The sequence below is a fragment of the Elaeis guineensis genome, chromosome 10 (genome assembly GCF_000442705.2).
Source record: "Elaeis guineensis isolate ETL-2024a chromosome 10, EG11, whole genome shotgun sequence".
NCBI classification, from domain to species: Eukaryota; Viridiplantae; Streptophyta; class Magnoliopsida; order Arecales; family Arecaceae; genus Elaeis; species Elaeis guineensis.
The window spans coordinates 1,466,844-1,493,324 of NC_026002.2; the positions used below are offsets into that span (position 1 = coordinate 1,466,844).

Here is a 26,481-nt window from a genome sequence, read left to right on the forward strand (position 1 = left end):
TCAAAAGAGCGTAGTTTTGTTAAAGTTGAGGATCTTTTTTGAAAGAAACATCTTTTTTTTGACCCAATCTCTAGATCCTGATCATAGAACTTGAAGGAGGAGGAAGAGGAATGGTAGGTTGAAGATCAAGGAGGGGAGGAGGAAGAGGGATGGGTTGAAGATAGAGAAGGAGAATGATATGAAGATGCAGGAGAGAAGGAGGAGAAAGGGCAAGTTGAAGATGGAAAAGAGGAGGGGCGGGTTGAAAATGGAGGAGGAGAGACAGGGTTGAAGACGGAGAAAGAGAGGAGAAAGGGAGCGGTTGAGTCAGATGAGGCCATGCGGACAATGAGCAGTGATGAAAAAGGAATATCTTTAGAAAAAAAAGAATAATAATCGATTTTTTATCATGTTAAAAAAAATTATCTTAACTATCTCTACCAATGGATGGTTAAAATTTTTTCCATCTTTTTTTATAAAAAATAATAAAAGAGCACTATAGAATAACCCTCCAATTAATCCACACCAGGGTTTCTTTCATTAATAACAAGGTAAATTAATTGAAACCGATAATGTTTTAGTAAGAATAGTGAAATTAAAAATATTAATATCCCTAGTAATACTAAAAATTATTACTAATATTAATAATATTAATATAAGAAGAAGAAGACAATATATCGCTTGTAAGTTTACCTTTTCAGTTATTTACTGGATTGGTTTTCAAAAATAGACCAACTAGTGATTAGCTCCGCCAATACATATATATGCATAGTTGCAGCATCAAAATATTCTAAATAGAGAGTATTTATCATTCTCAAATTTTTGATCCTTTTCATTTATGCCAATATGGAAGAAAGATTATATTGGGATGAAGTAGATAATTGACAATTGAATGAAATCAAAATCTAAGATGAATGCCGCAAGACTAGTACATGGATTAATTAATGAACTCTAAAACCATAATTTACTAAGATTTTTATATATATCAACGAGCATAAAATAGGAAAGGCACTGAGGCTAGCCTGATGCGGCTGGCTTTAACATTGATCCACCTCTATATTATTTTTTATCTGCCCATATTTTAAGGGAAAAAAAACAGATACACCGACCAGGTTTTTACAACTCTATGAGGATTCCAACAAAAAGTCTACGTATCATGATCCCTTAAATATTATGCCCAAGAAATGTGGAAAACTTTGTTTTTATTATTCTATACATCATGTAATCTTTTCTTAGAATGATCCTTTGCCTGTGAACCATGTGTTCTAAACTAGTTTCAATATTAACTATATTAAAAGAGGAGCATATTCCTACATACTTTCATATGTGATAATGGAATGAAATGCTTTTCTTTTTACCTTTTTTCTTTTGTTTGGGCTGGGGTGTGGAGATCATAATGAGATGTTTATGGATTCATTTTCTTGCATTATATATTTATGATACAATTAAACAAACACCTAATACATACCCATTATGATTTGTGCTTGGATCATTATGATGCATCATGTTATGTACCAGGCCTACACAACCACAATGTCATGTTTTTATATTTAAAGGAAACAAATGGAGAAATCAGCTCACATAAATGCCAAGTAGGATCTCTTCATTTCTCTGTATTCATGTAAGGTCATATTAACATGTGGGCTGTATTAAATCACAACAGTAGCACCGAAGAATGTTATATCCACATGTACTAAATTAAACAGCAGCAAGCTTTGATGATCATACAGAAAAAACATGAAATAAAATAAATAAAATTTAATACCAGTACAGTCCAACACAAATTAGCTCAGTCAATAGGTAAATAACCACTGATCATTATATCAAGGAATAATTTTTACTAGGTGTCTTCACCTATTTTTTTTGTAAGGTGATAAAATAAAATAAATTAAAATAAATATTAACTATGACATAAACTTTACATTGGTGAACATATTCTAAAACAACATGCCACATCCTGCATTGACACTGCTATAAAATAAATCTTCTCCTAGAAGTTGACTTGTGCATCAAAATTGCCCCTCTTCTTTTGGAGCTCTGATCCACCTCTACCACCTGAACCTACAGTGTGGATGATGCCAGTCTCATCATCATCTCTTCGCGATGGCAGCTGCAAGAAATTGCGTAGGGCAATCAGGTAGAGACATAAATTCTACGTATTGCCTACACATTGCCACAAGCAATATTACCGACACCATAACAGGATCCTCATGAGGCATCATTATCAACTTGAACGATGCTTTGACCGTCGCCTTCGCCCATTGAGGAGTTTCAGCATGTTATCGGTTATATCAGGAGGGGAGTCATCATCAGCATCCTGGTGGCTGTTATCAGAAGTGTGTGTCAACCATCCCAATGCCTCTATGGCAGCATCCCTCTCTGCAAGCTGCTTGTTCTTCTTGGGCTTACCCACAAACTGCATCCCTTTGAACTCTACTATCGCTCTGAACTCATTGGTTTTGAGGTGCTTTGTCTTGTATTTTGGAGGCCTGTGGCCTGCCCTCATCAACAAAGTCTGTAGCAAGTTCTTTGGGTTTGTCCCAGCCTTCACAACATTTCTCCTGTTACTGTCATTGCTGCTGGTACTGTCGTTGCTGCTAAACTTGGCCCTCTTTGTTTCACGGCCGAAAACAAACCTTCCTTCGCATAGATCACCTGTGACTAGCTCCTGCGCAGCAAGCATTAGGTACTTGCCTTCCTTGTGGATATCTATGTTGGGGTCTTGAAGCTGCATTAACAAGGGTATCACCAGTCAAGATCATAAGGAATCGATATACCTAAATGGAGCCATTAGCTGGATATATGATGCAATGACAGTCACATTATTCTCCAGATTATCAAAAATCTCCCAAATTACCCTAATTTTTTTTGCCGTTCAATTACTTCTCCAAATAATTCCTCAAGTTAACTCATTCACAAACTATTCCATAAAGTTCATGAATTGATGAACTCAAGGGATTTAGATTCTAGTGGGGCATCCCATGGGACACCAAGACAGGATACCATCTCATATGTCAGGACAAGATGGTCCTGCTAATATCCTAGCATCCCGATTGGAACATCTTGAGATATCCTCTACCTCAAGTGTCGGGACAGGACGGGACGACGCCGCATCCCATTCCATAAGAAAATCGGAACAGCCCCATCCCATGGGATTGAAAACCTTGGATGAACTATTATTAAATTATCATTTAATTATTTACAAAAATTACACTTTTGCCTTGCTACTGATTGATGATATTATCTGTTATTGTTCTTACAGATGATTTTTGCAGTCGACTTTCTCCCGTTCTGGTATATATGCATGCATAGATAATTCAATATAAAAATTTCATTACATATATCATTCTTCACAATTCTAATGATATTTTGGTTCCCCCTCCCTACTCAAACTTTCTGGGGATTATCCACATGTTCTTCAAATACATGTTTCTTTATTTTAGAAAATCCCCAAGCCAAAACATTTAGAAATGCCAAATGCCTAACTGTGACTGTAAATGACATTACATCCTTCTTTTCCTTTAAGGGAATATGGTAGGTTATACAAAACTAGCTTTTGGTTCAGCACTGACTTTACCTTCTTCTGAATAAGTTTATGAAGTTCTTCCTTAATGTTCCAATAGCATTCTGCCAAACTTGGATCCATGAAGAAGTCGAGGTAGCCATCCAACATCTTCAGGTGCCCAGCCTAAATATCATAAGCCACATTGGAGTTTACCCCCGATATTAGCATACTAAGGCAGTAAACAGATGATATAAAAGAATGATGCAGAAAGAATATTACCGTGTCTCCCTTAATAAGAATGCCACCAAATAGGATCAGTATGGAATCAGATACACCAGTAGAGTCCCGAATAAAGACAGTATTGACTTTGACTTTCTCACCAAACATCAACCATGGGTAGGGGATGGTCTGGTACTTTGCATTTACAGAGTTCTGAAAAAAAACAGAGATCAGGAATACATTGAATGCTGAATCAACGTGTGAGGAACATTAAAAGGAAAAGAACTAATATCCAGTTTTCAACTTGGAAAAATTTTTTGTGTATGTTAAATCAGTTCAAACACAACCATCCTTGTACAGATTGTGATTATATAATCAACAGTATGTACAATGTTTCACAAACTGTCCAGGATCAGTGGGGAAGGTGCAAATATACACATTATACATACATATGAGTAATGACGCTTACCGTATTTTTTTTGCATCCTGATGTAATTTATGTGAAATTTCTTTGTGGAGTATCTACATCTGTGATGAATGCAGAACCATATTTGAGACATGGACTACATTACAGAATTTTGATACTACTGCTTATTGGCTAGATGTGAGTGCGAAAACAAAAACATCAACCTCAATTGTAAATGAAATGACCGGTGAAAACTGAGCACCCTCTAGTCACCCATGTCAAAATATCTTCCTTTCGACCTTGACCTTCTGAGTTGATCCTCCGAAGAGATCAATAGAAAAACTATGCTGTAATTCCAATGACATGGGACCACCTACCAATCTTCAAAGCATGGCTATACAGTAAAGTGTAGGTTGCACGCAGCATGGCACTATATGTAAAGTGATTGGTATGGCAATTTTAGAAAAAGACAACCCCTCAAAATCAGTGTGTTCATGAAAGAGAAATTAGGAAATTGAAAAAACCAGGGAAGCCCTATAGTACTACCATTTCTTTGCACTAGGAAGTAGTCATATAGATACTGTCAATTTTCTAGAAACTGAAAGTTTTTTTTTGAAAAATGATCGTTTCTGTTTCTCCCTATTAGCATTTCTCCCTCTTCTGAGGAATGTTTGCTGAGGACTTTTCTGTAGCTACTCTCCCTTGCTCTTCTTATTCTCAGCCCCACAGCCACCAATTCTGCAAAACCCCAGCACACTTCATTAAAGGCATCATCACCCAACCACATATCATTGTCATTAACCATCCTCCTCTGCCAGTCCACAAGCACCATGCCGGAAACTTGTGCACTTTTTCCCATGGCGAAAGCTCACTCAAAAAGAGATCACTTTCTGTAATCTTGAACCCTTCAAAAAATAATGTTAGAATTATATTTGCAGACAAGACTTCTAGGTTTCATGACAGGCCCATCTCTTGCCCAAGGTGCCATAGTCGCAAATTTGGCACCAACCGTTCAGAGTTGATGCCAAGCTGGGAACTGATCTTGAGTTTAATGCATTACACCATGATTCATTAGACCCACCAAACCATATTAGATGGCTATGGTCTCTATGGATCTAGGGATTTCCTTCTAGCTTCTCAAATTAAATATGAGAAGTTCTCTAGATTCCAGACCAAGAAAAGAAAAGAATGTTCACTGCCTGTGTAGAATATTTTCTTTCAAGTAATGACAAAGACCAGCAAAATGAAAGGAAAAGAAAGGTCAAGCCAGGAATCTGCACTTACAGCATAAAGTAGAACCTGGCCATCATCCATTGTTTTGAAAGACATAGACTTCTCCCTGTGCTACACAAAATGGAACTCATATTAAAATAAATCAGGTACGTATGGTACATAGCAAATTTTGATGTAAGCACCTAATATGTCAATCCTTACCACAACAGATGCTATTCCTGGAAAGAGGCCAGAGCATATAATAGCACGAACCAGTGACTGATTATGGCTCAAGTTATTATTGGTGCTGGGATCAGCATCTAATAAACCAGCATCTTTTAAAATAAAATTGAATTGTTTTCGAAGGGAATGGATAGCCTGAAGAGTTTGGACCGAAAGAAAATTTCTCCAACAATACTCATAAGCAGACCCTTCTCTATCTGCATCTTTCCATCCTTCATATGCACGGACCAGAGCCATATGATCACTGTAGTCTTTTGCAGCAAATCTTGTTTTTGCTGTTCCTGCCAACTGAACATGAAAATAAATAGCCAAACTGTCAATCAACCATTCTGGCCTAGAGAGTTTATCTAAACAACCATATGTCTGCTCCCAATAAGCTGTAGAGAAAAAATGGATAGATAATTAAAAAAATGTTTTAGCGATGCTAGTGGTAGAAGTGATTAATCAATGAGGATGACGACAATTGAAGAGTTAAAAATTGTCTTAATGATTCAAAAAGTTGAAAAAAATGAAAGTGTTTAATCGAGAACGAAGAGGAATGACATAAACATAGACAATGCATATACCAAGGTTTTAAATCCTATGGGATAGAGCTATCCCAATTTTCCTATGTTAACAGGACGTGCCACCATCTTCCTCATCCTGACACTTGGGATTAATTGTGTCCCAAGATGAGCCCTTCAGGATGCTGGGTCAATGGCAGGACGATCCCATTCTGATCAGGATGGTATCCCACCTCAGTGTCTTATGGGATGTCCCACGACGATTTGTGACCATGGCATATACTCGCATCACTCATTCAATAGTTCCAACTTCCAAGAACCAGTCACATTAGTACCTTAAAAGAAATATGTGGGAACTCAAAAATCTTTTCTTTTCCACTTTTTAGCCTAACTACAAAGATAAGCACTTACATCCTTCTTGTCTTGAGGTAAGAGGAAAGGGTCTCGGACACTTAGTCCAGACACAATTGTTAGAACTGGATCAAAGCAACGAAAGACAGCACCCATGATCAGCATCTTCCCTAGCTTTGGATCAACTGGAAGCACTGCAAGATATCGCCCTATACAGAGCAAAAGCAAATTAAAAGCAAATTTAGAAAAATCTAGCATCTGGCAATTTACAAGATGGGCAAAATATATGAAGAAATGATTCAGGCATTCTGCAACATATTAGCAAACATACCAAGATTTGTAAGGTTTTCCTTCTCATCTAATGCTCCAATCATCTTCAGTAACTCCACTGCATTTTGGACCTGCATAGATTCAAGTTTTCAAGTTCATGTGTGCACTAAAATGGTTTAGAGAGAGAGATCAGCAAGTGGTTGACGAAAAGCAGGAAAGCAACTAGGTGTAGTTTGTCGATGTAACGTATCAATCCCTTGTTCCTTCACAATTCCACTCTCTCTTTCCCTTAAAAAGCATAACTTCTATAAGGCAGACCAACCAGATTACAACCAATACAACATCACTTGAGCTGCGGTCTGGCCCCTAAAAAAAGGACAGCAACTTGACCGCTTGCAAGTACACACTTATGAACTGTCTTACTTTATGCACAGAAATATGTATGTATCTATTAAGTGGTTCGCCGAACTGCCCTGAACCGTACTAGCAGCCTACCAGTGCAGTTCGGGCATTCGACTCGGAACACCGGCGAAAACAAAGGAAGAGAGCAGAGATGAAGAGAGAGAGAGGGGAGGGAAGGAGAGGGAAAGGCTGACGGTGGCCGTCAATAGCCCATTGAGGCTGCTAGAAGGCCGCCAAGGCCTCCGGAGCTCCATCCTCCTCCGAAAAGATGAAAATAGATAGAGAGAGAGGGAGAAAAATGGGAGGGGAAGATGATAGGGAGGCCGATTGTGGCCGCCGAGGCCCCCGAACAGTCGGATTCCGACCCCCTCCCATGGCCTCTGTTAGGTCGAAACAGTGGCGACCCACTTTTGTTTCATTGTGTTTTTTTTTTTTTGTGATGTATAGTGAAGTCGGTAATCCTATTGCTGACTTCATCTCTCTCTATATCTCTCTTTCTATTTTTGTTTCTTCAAAGGAGGGTGGAGCTCTAAAGGCTTGACAGCCCTCCGAAGGCCTCTACGACCGGTGTCTCCGCGACCTCCCTTTTCTTCCCTCCATTCCCCCATATCTCTCTCTCCCCCCAATTCTCCCTCTCTCCCATTTTTTTTTGCCATGTCGGTTCGGGCCTATTATGGTCTAGTACGGAGACTTCTGCAAACCTTGATTGAGATTGTAGGAAAAAACAAGATCAGCTATGCTGGTACTCTCGGATACAGCAAAAATTATGTATATAATTGACATACAGTTGGCCTATTCTCCTTCAAAAAGGATTGAGATCTCAATCCTCCCAACCCAAAATCAACAATACTTCATATGAAGGATCCACACTATTGATTATGATCTACATCAAAAAAAATACTTAGAAACCAGAAGTCATGTCTTTTGAATGTCATTTGCCTATGCATCAAGAGGTCCAAAAAATATTGTTTTAATGGCTCGATATTATGTTTTGCATGATTTATAGTTTGGAAGTATGGAAATCTTTTGAATTTTGGTATATACATATTTTATGATATGTGGACTGTGATCAATGGTGTTGATTTTTAATTTGCATGCCTATGATGTAGTTTGCCACACACTATTACATATCATGTCTTTGGTAAGAGGCTTCCAAGGACATTATTTTTTTTTTGGTTTCTTGATAATTTTTATAATGTAGATCATGATCAACGGTATGGATTCTCAATTTAGAATCTCCATTATCAAGTTGATTGGATTCAGACCTTAATCCTTCCATATATATATATTCCTAACTAGTAGTTCTGTTAAATCATAGCATGTTATGAGCTTAGAACTATCATCTAAATATATGCAAGAGAAAAACCAGAGGACATGAACTGACCAGTAAGCAGTGTCCACTAAATGTGTAATAAACTAATAATACTTACAGCCAGGGGTTCTGGAGGCTGCATAGCAGCTGACAAGAATTCTCCAATCGTACCAAGCTGCAAACTTTTTATTTGCAAGCATAAGGAATTCAGAGGAGTTCTTAGAAGCTCCGGAAGCTGATATTCTGGAAAGGCATCATATACACATCTAGGATAGAGATGATAGCATTCTCCAGGTTGCACACGGCCGGCTCTACCTCTTCTCTGCACTCATCAGGGAGAGCAAGGGAAAAAAACAACCATTACATAGTTAATATAAGCTGTATACTCGGGGCATGATATGCATCTGGGACATGAGCCGTACATTAAGATTCAAATTGCCAAGATATTTGACCTCCACATGCTTTAATGACACATAGCACGATAGAAAGACAAAAAGCTTCTCAGAATTAACTAGAAAAAGAATTTCTTGATAATATTACTGTTATTCAAAGTTTCAAACAATGTAGTCCTTATACTTGTCTGCATGATCACCTTCACAAGCTCCGGTACATACACGTATAATTATGCATATGGTGAAGGTCGAAAAGATGGAGAGTTTTGAAATGGATGAATAAATAGGAAAAACAACTGATAACATCATGGAATTCCAAAGTGGGGTAACGAAGTGTAAATGCAAAGAAGTATCCAAGATTGTTTAATGCTAACATGGCCAGAGAAAGAAGGTTTACATTGGAGGCAAGGGGCCTGAGAGTAAAATGAAACCGAAAGAACCACATGAAGATGTCAGAGGATTGGTGGAAGTTCCAACTGACTGAGAAGCACTAGGGAGAAAAGTGAAGCAGAAAAGAAAATTCATCCACAATGAAGGATACAGGGCTTGCATATACAAATACAAGTACTTCAATTAAGCATGAGATACTACATGGTAAACAGTGTTCAATATCCACGTCTGCAAGAACTCTGAAAGCTATGTTACTAAGAAGTCAAGCTGAAAGTACATACAGTCATATAAAGAATGCCTTTATCGACTCCATTTCAGACACAACTGATACATTCAAAAACAAGTAACGTTGTTTACCTTGGCCATTGACTTCATTAAAATTTTGGATCAATTTCTTCTAGTGGATTTTGCATAAAAAATCCACTTAATTATCAATTTTGCAAGAAAAGATCAGATTTTTTCCTTTTTTGCAGAATGAGACGCATTTTGGGATACACAACGAATTTGCCCCAAGATCTAGGTATGGATGGGCAACAGTCTAAACAAATGTTGTATCACATACTCAAATATGTGCATCAGGCATTCAGTAAACACGTATCAGGCATTCTATTCTGTGTATCACTTGTCCTTAGATCCAGGGAAACATCATCTCAAAAACCCTAAATGTGTATCACACAGCAAAGATAAAAATAAATAAATAAAAAATCAATAAAATCAACAGCGGATTCTTTATGCAAAATTCACTTTCTTCACTTTTCGACCTGAACTGACAACCTAGAGAACTAGGAGCTTTGACCATAGTATGCTGCTCAACCAGAAATTTTTCATGACTGCGTGCCAGATAACCTACTGAAAATGATATCAGCTGTGACCACCGTGCTCCTCATTTGATATCAAACAAGCAAGATCCTTTTACTGAAAATGTTGCTTAATCTTGTTGATGAAATTAAGCAAACTATTTGTATGAAGTGTGGTGGTCCTGTTTGTACATATGCTATAAACTAAGAGCAACAATAGGTTGAGAATGACAATGCATTTAATTTAGTTCATTATTTATTATGTTAAATTTAAATCAGATAACTTGTGTCAAAGACATAGTTTTACACACCACTGCCAGAAAATAAACATGCAAACTTTTGAAAAATAGAAAACAAAAACAATAGCACTCAACATATTTTTTTATCTCGGACTCTCGGTTTCTATGATTTTGTTTTAAAAAATAGAAAACAAGAAACAAAAGTGATTCCAAACATGTCCTAAGCTATACCCACAAGTTTCCTCTAAACCCTGGGGGTTCTTGAACTTGTCCCGTTGTGTCCCCACCTCTCTCTCCCCCCTTCTCTGTGTGTGTGTTTTTGTGCCTTCACTTCTCCCAATCCTAGAGCAACCCCGTTGCTCCCTCCCTCTCTTTTGCTTGTGTTGCTGCCAGATCTTTCTTATCTATTTGTTTCCTCTACCTTGTTGATGATTTCAAACTGTCAACCATAGCTGCTAGCCTGCTAGATGTCCCAATCACATGGACAACTATTATTGTTGGCTTTCTCCCACCTCGATAAAAGATTATGAACATTTTATTCTAGCCATAATGGATAACGATCATTGAGATCTAGAGAGAGTGAGATTGGTAGATAGTGAGATTAGGGGATCAAGGACAGAGCTAGAAGAGCTTTGGACTTTTGTGACAGGATGAACCAGTTGCTATATTAGCTCACCAAGTTGTGCTTCTACAATTAGATGGCTGGGATTTAATATCTCAAGAGATTTTTGAAAAATGAATATGTACCAATTACCAAAGCAAAATCCTTGATAAAAGCCTCTAAAGTCTAAATCTAAACCTTTACAGCAACAATATAATGGTATTGAAACCTCGCAGTATCTAGATAGGGCTTTAGGTTTAGCACTTCAATCTTGATTATGCATGATTTCGGAGTGCACTAATGAGATGAATATTTTTCAAAACCAAGCATGTGGTCTAGATTACGAACTAAATATTTTATGATTGGACTTGGTTTCTTGTCATCAAAAGGTTGGTTGACTATTAATATTAGTTTAGTCAAATCAACCATCTGAAAAATACACAGGCATGTCAGGCTGTTTTTGTGCAACTATTACTAGCATATATAGTATATACCCTACATATTAAGGAAGATTGGTTTGGTAATTCCCAAGGAGATTGATGAAAATTAAAAGCATCTTTGTTTACTTCAAGATTTTGAGTTTTTTTCTCAAGGATGTTAAACTCAATGCTTATACGTAGATTGTCCCTACTTAATGTTCTCATCCAAATCGTGGATTTTATCAACTCTACTATCCTCTTTTTATCTTAATATAAGACATGCCATGCTATTTCACCACTAGATCGGTAAGATTAGTGTCAAAACAAACAAAAGATTCTAGAAAATGTTTCAAAGTATAGACAAGTAGTGAATGTGAAACTAGTCATTAACAAAATTAGAAAATGATTAACTTGAAACGATAAATGCTAGATCAAATTAAGCAGCAAAATAATGGAAATGTCAGAGAAAAATATATCTTGTGATATGGGTGGAGCTGGGACTTTACCTTGGGAGGCAAAAACAAAAACACAACTATTTCCTTCATTAAATTATATATGAAACAGTCATCTCATTCTTTTTCCTTTTTTTTTTTTTTTTTGAGGGAACAATCATCTCATTTCACACAAGAAGATTTTTAAGAAAAGCCAAAAAAGGGAGACATGTAGGAGCAAAAGCTAATGTGACTAGTGGTAATGATTTTTTATTGACAATCTCAAATATTTTCTACCATGATGATGTGAAAGATTGAACTTTCAGTTTATTATTTTTAGTTTTTGGATGCATTCTCTAAGAACCAAGGAAGAAGGAAAATATGACAATCTTGGAGTTCTCTAATTGAAACAACACAAAAACCAATGAAATAAATAATGGAAAAAAATTAAAATACAGAAAGGAAAATTATATTCATACAGGCTTTGAGGAAAATTATGGTCCATCCTCTCCTTTTTTCTTGTCCTCTCCCATGAAATTTTTAAACACAATTTTATTTTCTCTCTTCTTCCTATTCATATTGTTAAATGTAAATTTATAATAAAATATGAACACACCTGATAGGAAAGATCTATTTGGAAAATTCGAAGGATGTGAATTTTTAAAGGAAGCAGGAAAAAGTCCACAAGGTGATCGATAATTGAGTAAGAAGCAGAAACTTTTAAATAATCATGGACATTCATTTCCCTATGAACATAGATGATAGGTTGGATACTTGTTGAGTTAAAATCCCACATCAGCTGAAACCCAAGAACAATCCGGTAACTATCCTATCCCATATGACCTTTTCAAGATCTCCAAAGTATAACAAATCTGGTAAATGCAAATTTGGGAGATTGGTTGGGGGGAAGGATCATTGACCTCTGTCTAATTAAATAAAATCCCAAACTCCTGGGAAAGGGGGAATTATGACCCCTTGGCTCAGCCCCCCGACTTGTGATGAACCCATGCAAACAAACTAATTGCAACAATATTGATGATTAAAAATTAAAGGTAGGATAATATAATATCAGATGGAAAAAAATCACATATTGAGCATTGCTGAACAATGTTGATCTTTAGGAGAAGAGCCTGAAACACTATGACCTTTGGAAGGACTCCAAGAAGCAAGATCGTGATTGCAAATGAACTGTATGAAATCCAGTTCTAGTTGGTGCTTTAAAAGACTTAGCCTGATGAATATTCAGCTTTAAAGTCAATGATCAAGATTGTTCGAGTCAAAGATATGATGGTTGGGCCTGATTCATCACTAGGTTATCCACTATGAAGCTAAGATCTTAGAAAAACGACAGTGGGATATGCAGAGATTGCTCATCAACAAGTTCTCATGATAAATCAAGTGCAGTAAAAGAAAGGTAATTTGACAATATTTTTGTTAAGATCTAGTTTTAATATTTAACAGAAACATAATCATCTACGAGAATCAAGGTTCTCCCATCTTAGCACTAGACCTCATATTGCTACCATCCTATTACAATGTCAGTACATGGTATGGTACGGGATGGCGAAGCATACCGAGTATTAGTACAGTACGAAAAAGCACACAGTTTGGCACCCGATATGGTATGGTATGCCCAGTATGGTATGGTACCGCCCGGTGCAGCAAACCTTGACCAGAATACAAGAGTGATATTGCAAGATACAGGCACAAGGGGCTGCCCCTACGAATGGCACATCATTTGAACCAAAGATCTTGGTATAGACCCTATTAATGATGATGTGGAAGTGTTATGGTAGTGATTACAATGTAAACAACCCCTTTGTCTGGCTATACATTCTGTTTAAGAGTTGGGGTTAGTTGGTAAACATAGTGGTTTTGATTAACTTTAGATTCTTTAGAATTTGTCTTTCTCCAAAGTAGATGTAATTAGTTTGTACAGGCCAGATTCAAGTGTTTATGCAAGAGATATCTAATATATTTCAGACTCTTTTGACTTTGAGGAGAAAAATTATTCTTACAATCCAAGGCATTATGGAGCATACACAGGTCCACACAATTCAATAATTATTTGGATTAACTTTCATGGTAGCTTTTCCTCCTTTGTAGCATGAATCATATAATCCATCTTTAACCCTAGTCCATTGCAAGAAAATATGGAGCCAAAGCCAGTTCTTTATCAAGGATCTACTCCTATATAGAGTTGTAGTACCTAGACAAATTTTCTTGATAAAAGCAAACCACACCAAAACAACTAATAAATGCTTCCCCCACTATAACCCCTAAAGCATGTACAGCAGGTCAGAAATTATTAACTAAGGGTCTCGTCACAGTCACAATTCTGAGTGCAAGAGCAAATTTCCTAACAGTTAGAAAACTACTGTAAAACCAGTTTTCACTAAAAATCACATAGGTAACATGGGTAAGAATTCAGATATAATTGGAATTATTCTGTGAGTAAATTCTTCCCTCAAAGATTGTGAGATAAAACAGAAGATATTCACACCTTCAAGAACACTACGTGACATAAGGAAAGAAAATAAAAGGGGGAGGGTAAAGGTATCTTACTTGGCGGGCCGAAGCTTTTGAAATCCAAGATGGGAGCAGACAAGGGGTATTATTCAAAGCATCGTATGTGGTCTCCTTCGCTTTCCCACAGTCAACCACAAAAACAATATCATTAATCGTGATACTTGCTTCTGCCATGTTTGTAGCAAGAACAATCTTACGTATATTAGGTGGTGGCTTCTCAAATATGAGTTTCTGGAAAAATAACCATGCAGATAGCGAACAATCAGATCTATTCATGACTATAAACAAGAAAATCATCTAGGTAATATTTAAGTCTCAGTTTTTTCATCAAAAAAAAAAAAGTCTCAGTTACCAGCAATGCAATTCTGCACACACAGAAAGCCCAAAATTATAGAGTATCTACATGACTCAGATAAGTGATCTTGCCTTCGATAGATATTTCAGTACCATGGGCAAACATTATATAATGAGCCTTAAATACGATCCCTAACTGTTTCTTATATCATGTCTTCTATTATGCAAACAATAAGAAAGACATCTTTGTCAATGCACAACCAAAACAAAACCCGATTTTACATGGCCCCTCTTCTCTGTTGATCAGATCTTCCACAAATTCTTTCACTTATAAACTGTTTCTTCACTAGTTCCGGTTGATCCACAAAGCATTGGGCTGCAATACAAGACAGGTTCACTATAATCAAAGCTTGACCTTGAACCATGTTTGGTAGCCCCACCAAGCAAAGCCTAGGTACCGTAGTTTGAAATTTTGGTTGGAATGATTCGATTGAAACTGATTAAAACCAACTAAGTACAGGTATTACCAAGGTTTGCCATACCGTGCCGAACCGGCCGGTACACCCCATCTCGTATCGGACCGGTGGGAAACCGGCACGATTCGGCCGGTAAAATCGATACACCGGCGGTATCGAAGAAAAAAAAACAGAAAGTGAGAAAGAGAGAGAGGGGAGGGGGGGAAGAAGGTGGGAGCCGCCGGAGGCCGGCGGTGGCCGGCTGCGGCCGTCGGAGGCTTTCGAGCCCCATATCGCCCGATAGGACTTTCAAAAGAGCAACAAAGAGAGAGAGAGCGCTCGGAGGGGGGGCGGAGAACCTACCGGACGGACGGTGCCTCAGTTACGAGGCTCCAGGTGGCCGGCGAGCCGACGCCGACGATCTAAGGATGGTCGAGTGGGCGGAGCCGCGCCCCCTTTTCTTTTTCGAAACAGACGACGTTTGTTTCGATTTTTTTCTTTTTTTTTGTTTTAAACTTATGAAGTCGGCAACTGGGTTGCCGACTTAAAAATTTTTTTAAAAAAAAATAAAAATCGTGAAGCCAGCAAATCATTTGCCGACTTCACTTAAAATCATGTTTTTTTCAAAAAATTTGCGAAACAGGAGCGATGCCCCTATTTCACGCCTGCGGCGCAGCGCGCGTGGACTGTGCCCTCCGACGGCCACGGCATCTAGTCGGAAGCCGTCCGGCGGCCCCGCCGGCTCCTTCCTCTCCCTCCTTTTTTTTCTTCCTCTTTCTCTCCCTCTATTTCTCTCTTTTTTTCTTCCGGTTCAGATCGTCGGTTCGGTACGGTATGAAACCATACCGAACCGTACCGCCGGCCAGCCGAAACGACCGGCGGTACCGGTTCAGCATACCTTGGGTATTACAATTATTTTCACCCAACTAACCAGCTTCCAGCAAAACCAGTGCACATATTATTTTTAAAATATTAAAATTCACTATCTGGATCTTATGGTTTGGATCAAGATGTCCCCAAATGATCTGGATCTTATTCTTTGACAGGGATCAGTCAAGATCATAATATCTAGATCCAAATTATGAAGTATACAATCCCTTGGATCACAAGATTTAACTTGATTGTGCTTTTTACATTTTAAATCACATGAAAGTCTATTTTCTATGATTTATTTGATATGTGGCTCATAAAATTAGTGAGCCCAGTATTTGGAGATCATGGAGTCCAAGGCATGGGCAATTTTCTTTTTAATTTTACAACCATATGTTGAAATCTGATTCTTTTTTTTATAAAATATTTTACATAAAAGGATAACTGAATTAATATGTTCTACATAGATATCTTGAATAATTGGAGGTGACATTAGCATTGTTAGGCATGCTTTATTTTTCACATTATTGGATAGTCTTATGACGGTGCAAACTACACTTCTCATTGGCTATTTACTCTCCAGTCATCTACTACATCATGACTTGTTTCAATTTTCATATTCTTTATTTTATAATTTTTATATTTTTAAAAAGAAAACAGAGAAGATCTTACAATCCATGATTTGATCCATGACGCAATCTGATCTAACCCCCTCTATGTTTCACAACTCCATCCGAATCTCAATAACATCATTTTTGAAAAGACTACACTTTGATTTAGTGACTTTTACAAAAACATGAACATATGGTGGTCAGGTCCCAAAAAGTTCTGGGAAGTAAATTTAGGCTTATATTATATTTCATAGATCTCCAAACACGAAGAACCATATATATAAAATTTAAGAGAATTCACATTTCAATTGCTATTTTCCTTTCTATAAGAAACCTGAGAACATATGTTCCTTGCATTTAACTGTGTAAGCAAGTGACAACTTGCATAGGAATAAATTAGTAAAAAAAGCATAATTATATTTGTAATGTCATCGCCACCTCTTGGAATTGAGAATTTGGGTTTAAAAAAAAAATGAATACATATATTTGTTGCATAAGCAAGTCAGACTTATGATGCAGGAATTTCTATCGTTATTGTTTTGGTACTTGATGCTTACATGATTCAAATATCAGTTTATTCTAAGTTTCTCCATCAGTCATTGGTACTCTAGCAATTCAGTTCTAAACATTCACAAATGTTTGCCATGGTAACTTTTTTACTAGTGATATAATTCACAAGTGATAACTCACAACATTCACAGTACTGGAAGAAAATCAACATTATATGTGCTGCTAAAACACCTTGCATAATCACACCATACTTTGATCTTTACCAAACAATATAATATACTCCATGGGGCTGCTTTTTTCTGAATTTTATTAGAATGGGTTTCCACAAAATCTGAAATAAAATATTAATCTAGAATACATATTTGTAGTTATTTATGGTATCTGTTTCAGAAAAAACAGACTGGAAAAACAAATAGTCCGAATAGTCTTATAAATAAGGTATGATATTTTCTAACATGTTTTCTAAGTTTTACTGTATTTTTATGCCTTTTCCTGATTTTTGATCAAGATTTATGGTGTTTAGATGGTTCAAAAAATTTTCAAACTCATTCTATTGAAAGTGTAACCAGAAAAACTTATTAAACTATGAGATGATGTCAAATAAGCTATTTTTGCTTGTAAACTCCCAAGTCCCAGTGTATTTCCTTTCTTTTTAATCATTTAATCCTTGTTTTCTATTAAATTTCAACAAGAATTACAAATACCTGAAACAAAATTGTCAAAACATTCCAGATTCATGCTTGGATTACAGCTGAATTTTTTTAAACCTTTCCTGAGCCCCAAACGAGCCCCAGGCCTGCATCCAGGTTTGTGGCCAACGGCCATTGGCTGCCATGTTGAAGTCTATTGGGAATTGACGCAGAGAAATTGCTTTCATGGATAAGGGTGTTAACATGTCATGCTAGCCTAGTAGTCCAACAGGCCCAGTGGGCTCTAAATAGGACCCAGCCTAGGTGTAACTTCCCAAGAATCCAGTGTGGCTTCAACTACCAATTCCAATGAGCAATGAGGGATGATGGGGTTGTCTCAGTTTTCTTATGGAACAGGATGTGCCGCCATCCCATCCCACCCCATCCCGACATTTGGGATTTGGGATGTCCCAAAACATGCAGATCGGGATACTAGGATGATGATGGGATGATCCTGTCTTGACATACGGGATGGAACTGGTGTCCTGTGGGACGTCCAACCGAGACTTGAATCCTTGATATAAAGAGATCTCACAACTACAATGCACCCCTTATCAACAGTTTGCACCCATAAAAGCTACAACAAATTTATAGCTTACACACATTGCACCTGCTAGCGATAAGATTCAATTATAACACAATGGCTCAAGTTGAACCCAGATTCAGTCTCTAATTGAAGGATGGGACCAGGTCTTATGAGTGATTTTCTGCTCAGGCTTGAAGAACTGAGGTTCAGGCCCAGCCCAGGCCAAACATAGCCCATTTGAAACCTGGACCAATGGCAACCTCATCTATGGCAGCTTATGAGCGGCCAAACTAGTCTTTTTTGGGAGGGAAGATACGAGTATACCACTTGCAATCAAACAGATGGAATAATAATATACGACCATTAACTTAGTTGTAGTCATTCATATTAAAACTGCTAATAGCTATTATACAGCTATCTTCTTACTCAAAAATTGTCATAAAAATTTTGGCTAGGCAAACAGCAACAATTATTTCATACCATAAGAGTGAGCAATGGTTTCAAAAAGTCCATTATAAGAGGATATAAGAATTATTATACAACCCTGCAAAAAGCAATCATTACTTACACTATATTTTATTTTGGCATGTTAGATAAATGAGGACACTAGAGGGTGAGACTTGGCAAGGCTCAATGGTAAGGTTGCTCCATTCCACCTGAAGGTCACGAGTTCAAAGAACAGAAACAGCCTGTCCCCATGCAGGGTTAAGACTACACCTGACCTTTCGCAAGACCCCGCAACTAGACTGCCCATTTTTTAAGATAAATGAGGCCACTATTTTAAATACTGCTGCATAGATGTAGACATAAAGAAAGCCTCTAAAACCATTACTCTGAGGATCATTTCAAACAATGCTCTATACTTCCATTTATTAACCATGCCTATGCTTTGAGCATAGCCAGGCACAAACCCAAACAAATGAGGATTGCAGTAGGTTGATGGCCGGCGTAAAACTATAGTCACATCACATAAGCATGAGTCTATACTTCCATTTATTAGGGCTATATGCGTATGCATGAGCACTCACACACAGGACAAGATAGCCTTGGAAACTTGGCAAGTACACTTTTTTCTTTCCTTTTTTCCTAATACAAGATTTTTCACATAATTTTTGTCTGTCTTTTTCTCTTTTCTTTTCTTCTCCTCTTTTTTTTTTTTTTTTTCTGAGGACCAGGATAGGAGGTTGCCTAGCCAAAATTGGGGTGTGGGGCAAGATCGAACCAAGATCATCGGTCCAACAACCAGCGATTTTACCGATTCAACCAATTGGCCCCCTCTATTTCTATTTATGTTTTTCCATCAACATTACAAAGATTTATTTTCATATCATCATTTGCACATAAGTTTGAAAGAGGTTATGTTCATTTTATCTTCTGTATGGAGCAACGCATATTTCTTAGATGTGCAACGTATGTGCTCCTTACCTAGTCTGCAATAAAATTTTAGATCCACTTATCAACTGGACAATTCAATTCAGGTCCATGTGTATAGGACAGAGTTCATATCTGGCACAAATGAAAAATGGATCTTAATTTAGAGCCATGCAAAACCGAAAGGGACTGAGTACAGATATGGGTCGGGCCAACTTTTGGTCTTGTTCAGATTTTAGTCAACTGACCCACTTACGTTGCTAGAATAATTTCGGCTTCATTGCTTATAGTTGGTAATACAGTGCACCACAATAGTTAAGCTCAAAATATATATATGGTGCAAATGTGGATAGATATGTTAATGCAGTAGCAGTCTATGTATATGTTATAAGGTACCACTAGAAAACTTGACCCAAAAATGGGAAAAAGAGGAAAAAACTGAAGTCATGACCAAGAATTCACATGCTAAGTTGTTCATACTTGTCTGGAAAGAAAATATCTGCAAAGTAACTCAAGTTAGAAAACATAATGACTGCAGTGTTACCTGCTCAGAAGTGGCCATTGATCCATGACATGTAAGCAGCAAGACCCTGTTTGGATCTCCTAACAGGGGATGTGCTTTTAGTTGGTCTCTCAAGCAACTGATGTCATCCCAGCCAGTCATGAATACTAAAACAGCACCTGGCCGTTCCTTCCGACATATATGACAGAGAACAGCCTCAATAAGGTTAAACCCTATGCAATCTGGGTTCCAACAAGCCAAAGAATCACGAACCCTGGAACCATAGGTCTCAAAGCTCGAGTTTCTCTGAGCATCCTGCACAGTAAAATGTAGTGTCACATAAGCTGTTAATCAACATAGAGTTACATCATACTCTTCCCGGGAAGTAATACCTCAACAAGTGCAGCGATTTGGTTTCTCCTTTTTCTTGGCATTAGCTGCCTCTGTGTTTTCCACAGTTTCTCTTGGCCATAATCATCAATTTGGTTGAATGAAGTTAACTTGTATCCAGTTTTCTCCAAAATCTCTTCCAGAAAGTGCGAACTTACAGGGTACGTGAAGCCCTGAAATCAACATAAGAAATTTATATTTAATGTAGCCTGAAAAATGATGAATTACCAAGAATAGATCAATCCCTCCAAGCAGAAAACTGCCATATTCTTGGTCAGCAAAGTCATCAAACATCACACAAAACATGCTCAGAAGAAAATGTAAACACTCCTACCCTTTCACGAACAAGGGAAAACACAAAAAAATGAATGAAAGAAAGTAAGAACAAAAACTTGTTTATTTATTTTTTGAACCATATTGACCCATTCAACAAGAAAATTTGTTCTCTTACTTTTGTGCATGTGTTGGGGGTGGGGGCGGGGTGTGGTTGGCACAGTAAGCTTAGAATACTAAGATATGAGGACACAGCACCAATTATATACACAAAGAGAGAGAGGAGAGAGAGAGAGAGAGAGAGAGAGATGTTTACATGCATATGTATTTGTGCTTGTGTGTAAACTGTAAAGACACACTCAACATACACATGGAGTGACTCACACATAAACTAAACAGTTACTAGGCTATCTTTGCACCACCAAGGCCAAACTTGAAATTTCTTTCTATAATAAAGTCCAATCCTCTTGCCTCCTTGGTGGATCAGATATAATAACTGTTTTACCCTTAACCCACTTTCCACCTGTTATACATCGCCCCAGGTTTCTCTTTTTTCCATTCCAAATCTCTAAGGAATTTCTCTCCAGGGTTTCCATGATCATGCCTACCATGGCGATGGAGATGATGGACATGCCTTTATATATATCCAGTGGGGTTGCCTTCTCGAGATTAGAGCAGCATCACTGTATTATTTCCTGTCCACCATCAAGAACAGAAGAACAGGACTGTGGGAGGCTGGAAGCAAGTGGAACACTTAGCATGACTTGAAGAGGACTTGAAGCAAAGAGGAAAAGAAGGTATACCTAGTCCTAGCTCTTCCCTCTTTTCTATTCTCTCTCATTTTGTTCTTTCTCTTGTTTTTTTTTTTCACTTCTTTCTCTGACAAGACACGAGATATATTTGGGATGGGGTGAGTTTTTTTTTTTTTTAATACCCATCAGTTCTAGTGCATATATGGAAACTAAGAACACTGGAGTGAACCATGAAGGTAGCTATGTCAACCGCATGTGGTGCATGTGACATGCATGTCCTTTTGTGACGGCACAGCAAAAATCCTAAAATTTGCCATGGCCAGAAAGCACTGTACTTGAATCAAATATGCAACTATTCTGTCCATTTCTGATCAACACGAAACACAAAATAGCAATATTCATTCACAATTTCATATGGACAACCGATATTAATCAACAAAGAAGTTGCAGAAAACAATATCACACGGAAAGCATAGCACATGCATTTATCTAACAGAACTAACTACAATTTAATGCAATTTTCCACTTGATGAGATGTTATCTTACAGGGATATGGATCATAGGTGCCCCACCAAAATAATTAGAGAACAATTCGGCATTCAAAGTGGCACTCATCAAAATCAATCTCAGATCACGACGACGAGGAAGAAGATCCTTTAACACAATCAATAAAAAATCTGAAAAAAAAAAAATAATAGCAGCATGAATACCTTATACCTTAAATAGTAAATTGCATTCAAAGAAAGCCCACAAGAACATGAGCAAAATGTTTTGATTTTTGAGTTTTAAGAAACGCACCTTCATTCATGCCTCTTTCATGAATTTCATCAACAAATACATGAGTTATACCATTTAAATTACGATCACCCAGCAATCTTCTTAGCAAAATGCCACTGGTACAAAAAAGCAGATGTGTATTTTTTCCTTTCATTCCTTCTAATCGAACTTTGTAACCAACCTATCACAAAAGTTAATGTTGTATGGAAACTTGAATAAAGATGCTACAGAAAATTTTCTTTTTTCCTATTAACCATATTAAAGCTAAATTGTTACAAGAAGCAACGAAAGAATGGTAATATGAAATCTTACTGTTTCACCCAGATTCTCTCCTCTTTCAGCAGAAACTCTTTCTGCGACAGCCATAGCAGATATTCTTCGTGGTTGTGTACATATGATGTTACAGAATGCTCCACGACCAGACTCTATCTCTGATTCCAATATGTATTGAGGAAGCTGAGTAGTTTTCCCACAGCCAGTCTCCCCAGAGATCACTATGACCTGTGAAGAAAATAAATGATAAGTGGGGAAACTCTCACAACACATGCTTTCACAATAAGCGAGCAGCAGAAGGTTGGCAAACATCTTGCATGGCACAGCATTTTTAGAAATAATCGCAGAAAAGAAAAAGCTCAAGATTCATAGGATTGACAATACAAGAGATGTTTTCAGCTATTGTAAAAAATCTAAAGCAAGAGAAAAATAAGAAAGCTCCCATCCAAATGAAAATTGAGCTGGGACCCATCCAAAACACTCTACAACCCCAGCTAATAACTGCACTTGAGAGAAATCACTTGCTTATAACTTTTTCTCTTATAACTTCCCTGATCTCCAGAGTTTCTACTGGTATCCCAAGCACACTTCTTCCCAAACTAACATTTGAAAATCTGCATGACATCCTTATGGCATGGGCGTCCACACACTGAAGGAAGCAAGAAAATATCTTCCAATGCATTACAATAGATTAGAACCAAGCATACCAAGTAGGAATTAAGAAGATAGGAATAACAAAGAGCCAAGCCTTGATGAAGATCATACTCTCCTCAAGGAAAGATGATTTCTCTTCCAACCTACAATCTTCATTAACAACCTACGAAAAGGACAATTCCTCATCCACCATAAGGCCTAGAAAAAAATCAAGATTTAATATAGCATCAAACCAAGGGCAAGGCTTGGTGCAACAGCAAGGCTGCTCTATTGTGACCTGAATGTCACAGGTTTGAAACACAAAAATAGCCTCTCCTCACATGAGGGTAAGGCTGCGTATTTTTTAACCGCTCTAGACCCTGCACTATGGGGGAGCCTCGTGCATTGGATGCCCTTTTTTATATAACGGCAAACCCATTTACAAAGAGACGAAAACAACCCACTTGAATCACCAAGAAATCATTATCCCCCTAACAACTCACAAATTGTTGCTAACGCACCGTTATCATACATGTAGCGGGCAGTACATACCATACCAGCCAGGAATTGGTACTTCATACCCCCTTGAGACTAATATGTGGCTGGAAGAGGAACAACCCAATGTAGTTCTAGATTGACCCTACAACATTGAGCTACAAGATGTTTTCACACCCTTTTTTAAGTACCAGCACTTTTACCTTTTCTTTGTCCCAACACAAACTGATACCCTGTATCACTATGAAAGGTACCATGATGCATAATGCCAGCAAGCAGCAAGAGACCATGCTGCAATTTTTAAGACCCTTGAACCTATTAAGAAACACATGTTCCATAGCTTCGAGAAGAGATCACCAAGATGGGGAAAAGAAGGAATCTGTTGAGCCATGAAATTACTACACTTACCACAATTGAAGACTAAGCTTGAAGAAGCATCCACCAAAACTCAATCTGTACCCGCCTCCAAAACCCATATGCCTAACAATGTAGTAAAAAAACCTTCTAGCGTACCCTTAGGTCATTTTCAGCTTTCTCATGTCTTGACTCTCTGTATTCATGCACAATTAAAGGACAATACTATATTTGTCTCCTTACCAAAAGGCAGATTGGTTAGGACAAATCTTTTTTTTTTTAACCCTCATTTCAGTCTCCTGTCCAATAGTCTAGGCATTACATGATAAATGATGTCTATTAGGCTAATAGGCTACATACTTTCCCCTTAATCACTCCTTCCTTGGGAATCAAGACTACGAAAACATCATAATAATTAAATTTTACAGTTCTCAAAAATTCTTTGAATATGCTCAGGTTCAACCTTAACCACTTCCAATAATTCATCCTAGGGTACACTTCATGCTAGCCCCTACACAAGGCAAAAAAAAGTAATATGTGTTCATTAGGCCCATTGAGAAAGTTTGCCTTCTATGGAAAAATTGAAGCCAACCCCTTTTTTAATTATAGTTCCAGGTAGTCACTTTTAAACCATTAATTTCCTTCACATGCATATATAGAAACCCTAGAAACAACAAAAAAAAAGAACCAAATCAAACTAATATGCTAAGCAAATACACTCGCCATTATCAACTTATCATAGTAAATGATGAAGCATGGACATGGATACAGGAGACAAAAACAACCAAAAATGGATACCATGTTATGGCAAAAGGTAGGAATACGAAAAGGCCAGGGCATGACAATAAATAAACATACATTTTTTACATATAAGATAAACATCCCTAAATATTTGTATTTTACCAAAATACATAGTTCATGCTATACACACATCAACATCCACAAACTTTACCATATAAAATCATTCAAACCAAAGATTACAATCTATACTCATACAATACCATCAATATCACACTTCAAAATTAACCATCTACAATTGAAACATCAACATTCATCTAAGGAAAAGAGAGTTAGCAAGAGAGAGAGACCCGCATCCTCAGAAGTATTTGTTAAGTATCCATGGTGTATCAAGAAAATATTCAGAGCTCTTCTTTAGCTTGGAAAATAGAACACCTAAAATAAGTATCTGACACATTTTAAAAGTATCCAACACATATCGGTATCAATATGCATCTCATACAAACACAGCATAAAATTTGACATATCCATACTCCCAAAATGGTAGGACTCCTTTACATTTTTCTGAGAAAATAAAAATATCGAATAGCTTTACATGAAATGATCCACTTCTAAAAATAGAATGTGGTCTACTCTTTAAGAGTGTAAGAACCGCCTGAAGCTTACAAAATTTTAAACCACCCTAAGAAAAATACATCAAATCAAACAATCATCAAATCATTTATATAATAAAAAAAAAGGATGAACTGAAAAACAGAATGGCTACTCTAGAACCACATATAGACCAGAACTTTTTCTCCTTCGCGATCAAATTATTTGCCCTGGTTTCTTATCTAATAAATGCTTAAAAAAAATCATCTCAATCACACCATTCTGGCCCACTAGATCAAAGCCAGCAAACCAACTCGTCAGCATAAATCCTCTCGAAGATGTTGGTACTGTTATCCCTAATGTTCACCTTCTCTTCCAATCCCTCATCTACAATAGTGCAGGCTACTCAAACAGCCTCACCCCAAGCACATGTTTAAAAAATCAAGTCATGGACTACCTTCTTATGCCATTGTATCTTTAGATCTGAAGGCCACGAAATATTCTACTACAACAATCTTATCCTCCAATCTTTTACTTTCAAGTTCCAACAAAACTTGTTCTTCTTTACACAAACTAATCTTCTTAAAGAAATCAAGAGCATCTTATAGTAACATGTATCATCAGATGGATTTTCTTATTACGCCTTGTTCTAAAAAGCATGACATTGGATAGCACGTATTGCCATTCAAAATATAGGAAGTTCTCACCACATATCAGGATATGCTTCAAACAATCTTCATCAAGGACCAAAAAATCACATGCTACATGGTCTCGGGCCTGAATAATACTTGATAAAGACCAGCAAACAAGGAATATAACTAAAATCAGGAAATAGCAGGCAAATGAAGTCACAATCTTTATATACAACTGATCAAGACAAACCATGATTTGAACAGCATGCACCAAGTACAATATGCTGAAGCAAAAAAAAACATTAACAGCCCATTTTAGTTAATAAAATCCTCATTACCTATCTTTAAACAACAAGCAAGGCACGCTGTGTAAAAGATTACTGATATTAAGAGATAAAAATTCGAAACTGAAGAAATTGTGGGATTGCCAAAAAAAAAAAAAAAAAAAAAACAGATCTGAGGATGGGTCAAGACACCTCTAGAGAGATCAGGGCCTCATAATCAATTTCATGTATTGATTCAGTTTCACCCTATGGGAAAGTGCT

General features: G+C 37.3%; 1 protein-coding gene across 3 annotated transcripts in view; it reads right to left on the reverse strand.

Moving 5' to 3' along the window:
• Nucleotides 1-1,776: 1,776 nt before the first annotated feature.
• LOC105053252 (DExH-box ATP-dependent RNA helicase DExH3) overlaps nt 1,777-26,481 on the reverse strand; it is a 29,113-nt gene continuing 4,408 nt past the window's right edge. Inside the window, exons 6-20 of one of the 3 annotated variants that reach the window (XM_029267062.2) lie at nt 22,533-22,721; nt 22,242-22,401; nt 21,990-22,120; nt 20,421-20,591; nt 20,071-20,343; nt 14,237-14,431; nt 8,521-8,724; nt 6,750-6,819; nt 6,479-6,627; nt 5,544-5,852; nt 5,394-5,453; nt 3,764-3,916; nt 3,557-3,667; nt 2,169-2,707; nt 1,929-2,089 (exon numbers count right to left, since the gene is read on the reverse strand). In XM_029267062.2, the coding sequence (XP_029122895.2) occupies nt 2,204-2,707; nt 3,557-3,667; nt 3,764-3,916; nt 5,394-5,453; nt 5,544-5,852; nt 6,479-6,627; nt 6,750-6,819; nt 8,521-8,724; nt 14,237-14,431; nt 20,071-20,343; nt 20,421-20,591; nt 21,990-22,120; nt 22,242-22,401; nt 22,533-22,721 (2,679 nt within the window). In that variant the 3' untranslated portion in view covers nt 1,929-2,089; nt 2,169-2,203. Of the gene's footprint in view, nt 2,708-3,556; nt 3,668-3,763; nt 3,917-5,393; nt 5,454-5,543; nt 5,853-6,478; nt 6,628-6,749; nt 6,820-8,520; nt 8,725-14,236; nt 14,432-20,070; nt 20,344-20,420; nt 20,592-21,989; nt 22,121-22,241; nt 22,402-22,532; nt 22,722-26,481 lie in introns of all 3 variants that reach the window. The other 2 variants (XM_010934348.4, XM_019853424.3) reach the window with 2 other exon arrangements.